Source organism: Punica granatum, chromosome 1 (genome assembly GCF_007655135.1).
Source record: "Punica granatum isolate Tunisia-2019 chromosome 1, ASM765513v2, whole genome shotgun sequence".
NCBI lineage: Eukaryota > Viridiplantae > Streptophyta > Magnoliopsida > Myrtales > Lythraceae > Punica > Punica granatum.
This window is the reverse complement of record NC_045127.1, coordinates 1,047,479-1,056,708: the sequence shown is the minus strand read 5'-3', so window position 1 is coordinate 1,056,708 and position 9,230 is coordinate 1,047,479. Positions and strand designations below refer to the sequence as shown.

Below are 9,230 nucleotides of genomic sequence, written 5' to 3'. Positions count from 1 at the left end.
TCAGCACAATGTATATTTTATTATTTAGTCAATTTTGCTGATTCATATTTTGCAAGTTATATGACTTTATGCTTATTCGTTGCAGCGATCAGTTCATCATCCCGATTAGTGAAAAACCTAAATTAATTCCCGCCCCCCGCCCCCAAAATGTATATATATATATATATATATTTAATATGTGGTTGCTAGGTCACCTTACAATGTTCCTTATTTATTTATTTATTTATGGTGAATTAGTGGGGCCGAAGCCTCTTTTTCTTCTTGGCATCAATCGCCTTATAATGTTCACTTATGTTCAAATACATATATTGAATTATCTTCAGAATATATATATATATATATATATATATATATATATATATATACACGGGCAATGCTTGGGATCAGCCACTTAAAATTCAGTCGTTTTTGTCTTTTCCAAGTTTACTTGCTACAAGAGGTGCAGCAGGTGGCTGGCTTTTTTTTTTTTTTTCCTTTTGTTTTTTTGTCTTTCACTCCTCCCCCATCCCAAAAACCCAAATCCCAAGACGAATATGGAAAGTTTTCGCAGAACATTATTTTATACTCGAAGAATTATTTCTACTAAACTTTTAAATTAAAATACGACAACTTTTCGCACATCTCTTATATCATTCAATACTGAAGCAATAGTCTTGATTCAGGGTCTAAGACAAAAATTAATGATTTCAATCTAAGCAAAAGAGGAAATATAATGAATCCCACAATTTTTTGATAAAATATAGATGAAAAATATTGGCCAAATGCAAGAAATCAACCGAGAAATATTGACTTCAATAGATAAATAGTAAGTCATAAAATGTTAGTTCATGCATTTTATCAAACACCTTTGAATCCAATATAAATTATATGCATAGCACAAAAGTAAGAAATATAAAGCTAACCAATATGTTGCAAATCAATTCCGCAAGCTCCTCAAACCTGGACTAAGTATGTTTGACAAACAGAGAAGACCTGATAATTTAAATTAGCATAATCTCAAAAAATACCCGTCAATCGGAGTTTCGGATTTCTCAATTTAAATATTAACTCCATGAAGAAATTACCACCAATCAACATTATCGAGCTACTACAGTACATATAATCAACAGAGCATTGCAATGCATTACCGCAAACAAAATATAATTAAGGTATGAGGTGGCGAAGCAAACACTAGCCAATCAGTACAGGAAGTGAGAGCCACTGGTCGAAGATCTTGTCGACGAAGCCAGCTTTCGACTCCAGGGCGAAGGACGCCACTGGCTTCAGCTGCAACGGGTCAGTATCCAGGGAAACGGGAGAAGAGAGAAGCAAATGCGAGTTGTTGCACTTGAATGTCCAACCTGCCGCCGAAAAGACCTCCGCGCTGAAAGAAGGCTAAGCAACCTTCCTGCTTCTTTCCAAAGATAGCCGAAGCAACCTTCTGCTTCTCCCCCAAAGATCTAGTAGTCTGCCTGCTTTCTTCGGTATTTTGTCTGCTTCTTCAGTATATTTGTCGTAAAGTCAATGTGTTTGGGGTTGTGTGTTGTAAAAAGTTTAAAAAAAGGAACAGAGGGGAAAGACTGGCAACTTATTAAGCCGGTCCCCATTCTCATCCGTTGGATTTCTTTTGGATCTCTTTTATGCGATCCAACGGCAAACACCCATACGGGCCCACTGACTTAATAACCATTGACTGGATGTAAGAATTTTCCCTATATACTTATTTAATTATATATTTATGTTGTGTATGTTTTCTCAACTTGTAGGTGGGTTTGGCCGACTATCCACGCGCTCCGGTCGCGCGTGAGACGGATTCAGAGAAGATAACGGGTTTACCGGTACCGGAGGCGGGATTCTATAAATGTCCAGTTCCATTCATGGGAATGCCTCCATAGGACAGAGAGAGAGGCAGAGGAAGAGATAAAAGGCAAAATCGTATCTGCCCGCTGTGTTTCTGATTCATATCCTTTTTATACAGAGACCTTGTCTCAGAAAACTATGGAGTCCAACGAAGTTGAACGTCTCAAACCTCACTAACAGTGATATTTCCCGCGGCAGACTCGGCTTCTGGCCCAATAGCTTCCATTCTCTCCGGTGATTCTGCTTTTGGTTGCTGAGAAAGCTAGGAGGAAGATCTTGTTGATCCGTCCTGACTCGTATCGATTGAACTCCTTTTGCCTCTTTGAATCATCTGCAGAAATTCCCTGAAAACTTCGTGTTTGCAGCATTTGCTGTGTCCACTTCATTTAGCGTGTTCTCGTTCAGCTCGGATCGCTTCAACTGCCACTGAAACTCGATCTCTCTCACTCGAACTCATCAAGATGCGGCTTTTGAGGCTCGGGTTGATGGGACCTCCAATGGTGAAGCGAAGAGCAGGACTCCGCATGAAGCAGGCCGGTCGAAGTTCCTACTTCGGGAGCTAGACAGTGTTCTGTTTGTGATCAGACCTTGTTTATTTTGTTTAGCATAATAGTTTGAATCGAAGTTTGTCAGTCGTATGGAAGCTACTGCCTTGAGACAGTTTCTCACGGGGCTCTGCAACAATTCTTGCTGGGACTATGCCGTCTTCTGGAAGCTTTGGCATCAAATCCCCGCGTATGTTTCTAACTCTGCTGTAATGTAGTTTTCCGGTTCTTTCCATTCCCATGAAAATTGGTTCGATTAATTTCTTTATGCCAGTCTCAGGATAGCTGCTTCTTGGCTAGTACGGTACTGAATCTACTGATAGTTAGCAGGAAAAGATATGCCCATGCTATATATAGGTTTCAATCAGTCATCAGGATACACCTTCAAAGTCTTTCATAGCTTGTCCCAGATTGCGGGTTATGGAGGGATGGGTTATGTGGTGTTATAATACAAACAACTTACGCATGGAACCGGCTCTTTCTGTGAAACATCTCAGATGGATAATTGGATGATCTAAAATTATGCACTGAGATACCGGATGGAACTCATGTATCAAGCTTATCCGCAAACTAGTCTGAGGCATCTATACTGTACAAGTATCTATTGATTGATTTGCTTAGCCAAAGTTCTTAACCTGAACTATACCCTGTCCTAGCTTAGACTGACATAATGATAATCTTTACGCTATTTCATCATCTGACAATGACTTGAAGAAAACCTAACATCTAGTTCTTAATAATATTTGCTGCATATATTGTCAGGGTTTTGTCATGGGAGGATGGTTATTATGATCAACCAAAGCTGAGAACGACCATAGAAAAATCATCGGGCATGCTATACTTTGATGGATATAGTGAGTTCATTGATGATGAAACTAGCCAAATCTACGGAACTGCAGTCCAATATCCAATTGAACTTCTGATAGCAGATATGCCAACTCAACAATACACACTGGGAGAAGGGTATATTACTATCTTGTCTATCTTGGAGTTCATTTATTCGTTCCATTTGCAGCATTCAGTAAACCGATCCTTCTGATCGGAAGCAGTCTTACGCTTTCTATGTTAAAGCTTTACTAGAATGAAGGCCCTCTTAATCATTCTAAGTAAAAAATGTGCATCCAATTTCATGTAATTTAGAAGATTAATACACGTTGCTACGCATCTAATTCGGTTGCACAAGCGCTATCCTGCATCCCAAGGTGTCCTGCAATTTTTTCATCAGCAAGATATAAGTCTTCATTGTGATAACAGTTGTACCTACATCATCTGCCAGGCTTGTTGGCCAAGTGGCAAGCACATATAACTACTGTTGGATTTCTTTGGAAGCTAGTCAGTTCAAAAACAAACACTTCGATGTGAGTATCTTTAACAAAAGAGCTTCTTACCGCTTTACATAGCAGGAGAAAACTGTATTCTAATATCTCGATATCCATTGCAGTTTCCAGAAGAATGGCTCCCTCATGTGCTAGCCGGTGTCAAGGTAACAATTGTCTTCATTCTACCTTCCTTGGTATACTTACAAAAATATGGTTTATAACAGGTCATTTGATAAAATGGTTCCATATAACTTGTCCGTAAGACACCGGATTTGCTCGCGGCTCCAACGATTGGTAACTCATGCTGTAAATTTCACACGAAAGCTTTCTGTACAAGTGATTTCCCTTAGCTTTTAAGATTTCCACAACAGATCAACATCGATTATGTGCATAATTCTGATGCAGACAATGCTATTAGTATCTGTCCATCCTCACGGGGTTTTGCAACTTGGTTCCTCTCACGAGGTGTGCCTTCATGTGCCTTTCATCATTGTGCATAAATATCAGATTGCTGTAAGCTTTGAATCTTTTGTGTAATGTTTTAATAGGGTTAACTTTCAGGTTGCTGAAAATGCAGCAGTTGTCAATCACATCAAAGAGACATTTATCATGCATCAAGTTCTTTCTGGATTTGCCACCCCTCCCATTCTGAAGGAAGATGATCCACTTTGCTCATTGCAGTCATTGGCTGACATTGATGATCCATCAATTATCACCAGAGCCTTGGTTAATGAACTACATCAAGAGTCCCCAGAGGACAGTGAGGAAACAAATGCAAGCAACACCTCAATATTCGGTTCTCTCCAGGAGATTTTTGAAGATTTAGAGGAGAACAGGGAACTCATTCATTCAGAAATAGGCCTTTCCAGGGTGCTGGTTCCCCTGAACGAGCCTTTGGAATTAAGCCAGCAAGAGATGGCCCAAAACGAGCAATTAACGTTCTCCTATGTTGGAGCAGACTTGTCAGGTTTTCCCTGTGGAGTAGGGGATTCCTATGTCACCAGCAATATTATCAGAGGACCCTATGGAGATGATGAAGAGGATGTTGAGTACACAAGGTGCAAAAATTTGGGTATATTTAGCATTCCCGAGGACTGTGATCCCTTTGAGGCTCTTGGTAACTCTTTCCGAAGCCAAACCGGCGAGTTTGTGGGAACTGAAGCTCGCCCTGTAGAGATTCGTGATTTTCCTGATGGTATGGAGTCACCTCCTAGGGAACTCGCAAGAAGTGATGCCAAGGTAAAAGCAGAGGATCTTTTAGAAGCTGTAATTGCAGACTTGCGTGATGGTCTTGATGGAACTTCACCAATCAGTTCGGCTGTCACCCTCACCTCATCAGCAGCCCCAGTAGTTCAATGTGATCCTAATCCCTCCTCTAAATCACTTAATAAATCTGCCGAAATTTTCATGGGAGAGAGTGATAACTCAGTTATATGGAGTGACATTGGAACAGCATTTGCCAATAGGACTGGAAACAATTCCAGCAAACATTCTAATCCGGCTTCTACAAAGAGCACGGTTAGCAGTTTAACAGTACAGGGACAACCTAGGGAGAGCCAGAAGCGTCAGTTGAGTGGAAGCAAAAGAAAGGGCAGATCTGGTGATAGTCAGAAGCCGAGACCGAGGGATAGGCAATTGATTCAGGATAGGGTGAAGGAACTACGAGAGCTTGTCCCAGATGGCTCCAAGGTTGGTGTTTCTCTGAAGCTTGGCCTTTAAGGCACTTCTAATTACTTAGGTGAATTGAATCTATTGCTGTTATTGATTGGAGGTCTTATATGATATGTTTTCAGTGTAGCATCGATGCTCTTCTTGATCGGACGGTAAAGCACATGCTTTTCTTGAGAAGCGTAACTAACCAGGCCGAGAAGTTGAGAATATGTGTGCCGCCAAAGGTGTGCTTCTTTACATATATCAATTGCTCTCGTGTCACTTAAATCTTCAAATAATATGATCCATCAATGACCAAATCTTTATAATGTGCTGTGTAATCATTTTCTGTAGGTCTTTCCTAACAACTCTTCGAGTGAAATTGTGCAGGAAAATAAACCGAAGATCTGGAAATCCCTTGGAATTGATGAAGAAGATCGTGAGAACAGGAGAGGCTGGGCTTTCGAATTTGGAGGCGAGTTCCAAGTTTTCCCTATAGTCGTGGAAGATGTCGAACACCCAGGACAAATGCTGATCGAGGTCTGTTTCCTATATCTCTGGCCACTTTGCCTGGAAACAAAGACAGTCCATAGTGTTTTCATCTTCTCAAATTGGGTCCCATGTCTAATATAGAGACGCTCTGGGTGCAGATGATGTGCGACGAGCAAGGTCAATTTTTGGAGATTGCTCAGGTGCTTAGGCGCCTAGAGCTCACGATCCTGAAGGGCGTGATGGAGACCCGTTCTGATAACACCTGGGCCCGCTTTATCGTTGAGGTACCAATACTAGGTCTTCCGGAACAACGATCCTCCATGTCGTATTAATGGACTATGATTTGATTATTTCGGATTGTTTCTTCGGGCAGGCATCGAAGGGCTTCCAGAGAATGGAGATCTTCTGGCCACTGATGCAGGTTTTGCAGCAGCAGAGGGGGAAGCCTATAACAGGCATAGTTTAAGGATCAACACGCCATTCATACGTCATGATGTTTTCTCGATCCACTTGGAATTAAATTATTGTAAAGTAGGCTTTTTAAGATTATGGAACACAGAATCTTCTCACAGTGAGATGGTTGAGGTTACTCGTATGCATGGGAGGTCTATGGCATGTAATGTCTTGTACGCTACGCCAGCGGAGTTAGTTTTCGTTCTTGACATAACACATTCCATATATGAACGTTGACTGATCCTCTGTGCATGTAATATTAAATACTGGGTCATTGTCTAATGTATTTCATGTGGAAATTTCTGTTCAATGAGAAATTAGAAAAGTCATATTTATGTGGAAAATTTTGCATACGGATACTGAATGGGCAGGATTGATTACCTTGGACATGGTGTGAAATGGGTTCAGCGTGAAGAGAAGACTGCATGGGTGACTGAGATTTCGGGGGTGCAAACAGTCGATCGACATTGACCGCGACCCACCATGAAACCCGGATGACTCTTATTCCCTTTGCCGTGTTGGATTTGGTCGAAAAAAATAAATAATAATAAACAATATAAAATAAGGCCCGATTATATATAACCATAATTTCCTGTGTATTTGACTATCAAGTAACCTATCATCAAATCAAAGTTTTAATTTAGCTCCACAAGCTATTATGTTTCTCTTTGGATGGAGCTGCTCTAAACCCTTTGTCATTCTCTTGTTCGCCCATTAAAAAGTAACACTCCTCTTTCGATTGTGAATCTTTTTCATTCAAAAAATTTGAATATAAACTTTCCTGAAGGAAACAAATGATGAATCACTTAAACTAATCCATATTTGTAAGCCTTTGTCATATTTGTATAGAAGATAAAGTTATTTATCGGTCATATTATGTTGCTTGACTGAGGATCGGCTCACATTACTTTTATAGATGTTACTCACACTGATCGTGCTATAATTATACTTTCAGTGCAATAAGAGACTACGATGCACCTAAGAACTAGGCAAAGTGGGTCAAAGAAAAATACGTTGAGTGTGAAAATCTCTACCACGCGCATTAATTTTTAGAAAGTTTGTACTTGTTATTATATAATGGCCAACCTTAATTTGGACCTATTATCGGTTGAGTAGTTTTTCTGGTGAGATAAAAACATTTTTCTTGGGGGAGGATTTTGAGGATGCAGTAAGTGCGATTTTTTTTTTCTGCATAGTAATAGTGAATGGATGACTTTTTAATAAAATTTTGATTGACATTCAATTGTTTTTTGGGCCCCTTTCTAGATGGTATATATAGACAAGAGGGAGCGTCAATTAAGATTAAAGAGTATTGATTTCTTGTAATATTGATGGTGATATTATACCGAATTCCTCTCCCACAAGATCTTTAAATTTCTTGACAAGTGTGTCCCCCTTCCTTCCATGAATGGTCTTTCTCTGGGCTTTCCTTCCTAGCTAATTTGTTTCCTCAGACTCAAAGGTCAGGAAATAGCATAATTGTCCCTGAACTTTCTCACTATTTCGATTTTGGTCCATCTTCTGCTGTCATTTCTTTTAAAGGAGCTTCTCAACTCGTGTCTCGTTTTCGATTAATTGAAAGCGATGGCAATGATCAACCATATCTCTATTTTCCATTTAAATAAAAAAGCTACATTTGCTTTCTTGAAATTGAGCAATATGATACGATACAATCAAGGGATTAAAATGGAGAGATTAAAATCAAAAAATCCACGTTAAAAGAAAAAATAAAAGGAAAAGAGGAAGAAAAGGCCTTTGTCAATGGATGTGAAGCATTGAGATCTCATGACTTAGACATTTAATTATAGGTAAGGGAACAAAGAGGCATTCAAATTTGATTGTAGATCAGACAGACAGAGGGAGAAGAGAAAGCAAGGGACGTGACGAGGGTTCCTTAATTCTTCTTTCTTTCTTGAGGCGGGGCTCCCAATTAAGACTCGAAGTGACGCACACGTACGTTGGCTTCTTGCACAGTTAAGACAACTGAACATCACTTCATTAGATAATGATTGATGCAAAATTAATTAAGGAGACCATAGAGCCTAAAAATCAATAATTGTGCTTCAGACATAACTTACTATAAATTATTATATTTTCCGTATATTGAAGTTGAACCACCCTCTCCTCCTAACTTCACAGTTCGCCTAATACTTAAGGTGAGTCACTGTTGCAATTAATTTAGATTGTCACACAATATACATACAAATTATCTTTTCTAATTTATCAAAATAAATGTTATCTCAATAATGCCTTCTAATAACATACATCACAATTTCGTAAAAACAACATATTGCTCCATGCATCCAACTAGCATTTGAGTATATATATCTAAATAATTAAATCGATCGTGCAAGATATTCCTTATATATTCTTATCCAAATGTGACATGTGATCTTGCTTCGTTATATGTGGTGCATTGCATATAAGACGAAGAAATAATGCCCTATACTATGCATATGATGATGAACTAATTAATTAAAATCAGGAAACAGGGAAAATAAAGATTGTACTATCTTCTACCATATATCTAGAAATATAAGATAATGAATTTGTCTATTGTCCTTTCCGTAGAACCGTCCGCATTTCGGGGGTAGAGAGAATCAATCGTTAGAAAGCTTTACGCTGAAAAGAAATCTTCTATGAACGCTACATGCTCCGACTGCTTGCCAAATAGAAACGATCAAAATCAATTTTCAGAAAAGAATCAATTCAAGTGTACAATATCTTCTAACATAGAATTTCCAATATTTCCTAATAATTACATTGATCTTTTTTTAATAGTGTATCGAAAATCCCTTCAGTGTCAATTCGATGCTAATATTTAAGTTGTAAGTATGCATCGCTCATAAATCTAGCTAGCTAATAAGTGCTTTATTCCCTTAGCTATACATGCATGTTTCTCTAGACCTTAGCATCAAATGTGTGTATATAT

At 38.9% G+C, this 9,230-nt stretch overlaps 1 protein-coding gene across 5 annotated transcripts; it reads left to right on the top strand.

The window, feature by feature from the left end:
- The first annotated feature begins 1,867 nt into the window (after positions 1-1,867).
- On the top strand, positions 1,868-6,642 carry LOC116192736 (transcription factor bHLH155-like). Of its 5 annotated transcripts, XM_031521361.1 has the most exons (10): positions 1,868-2,574; positions 3,147-3,347; positions 3,661-3,742; positions 3,826-3,867; positions 4,109-4,168; positions 4,265-5,392; positions 5,497-5,598; positions 5,744-5,893; positions 6,004-6,129; positions 6,219-6,642. In XM_031521361.1, the coding sequence occupies exons 1-10, from the start codon at positions 2,477-2,479 to the stop codon at positions 6,309-6,311; spliced, it is 2,082 nt and encodes a 693-aa protein (XP_031377221.1). In that variant the 5' UTR covers positions 1,868-2,476; the 3' UTR covers positions 6,312-6,642. The 5 variants fall into 5 exon arrangements, with proteins under 5 accessions (XP_031377221.1, XP_031377224.1, XP_031377223.1 ...); XM_031521364.1 differs by lacking the exons at positions 1,868-2,574; positions 3,147-3,347 and adding an exon at positions 3,928-3,997 and having other exon boundaries at positions 3,660-3,742; XM_031521363.1 differs by lacking the exons at positions 1,868-2,574; positions 3,147-3,347 and adding an exon at positions 3,928-4,009 and having other exon boundaries at positions 3,660-3,742.
- The last annotated feature ends 2,588 nt before the right edge of the window (positions 6,643-9,230 follow it).

Bases quoted from the DNA above. Each gene is read 5' to 3' on its own strand.
- LOC116192736 (XM_031521361.1), top strand. From the start codon at position 2,477: ATGGAAGCTACTGCCTTGAGACAGTTTCTCACGGGGCTCTGCAACAAT. The intron at 2,575-3,146 runs GTATGTTTCTAA...ATATATTGTCAG, and splicing joins CTTTGGCATCAAATCCCCGC to GGTTTTGTCATGGGAGGATG. The intron at 3,348-3,660 runs GTATATTACTAT...ATCATCTGCCAG, and splicing joins CAATACACACTGGGAGAAGG to GCTTGTTGGCCAAGTGGCAA.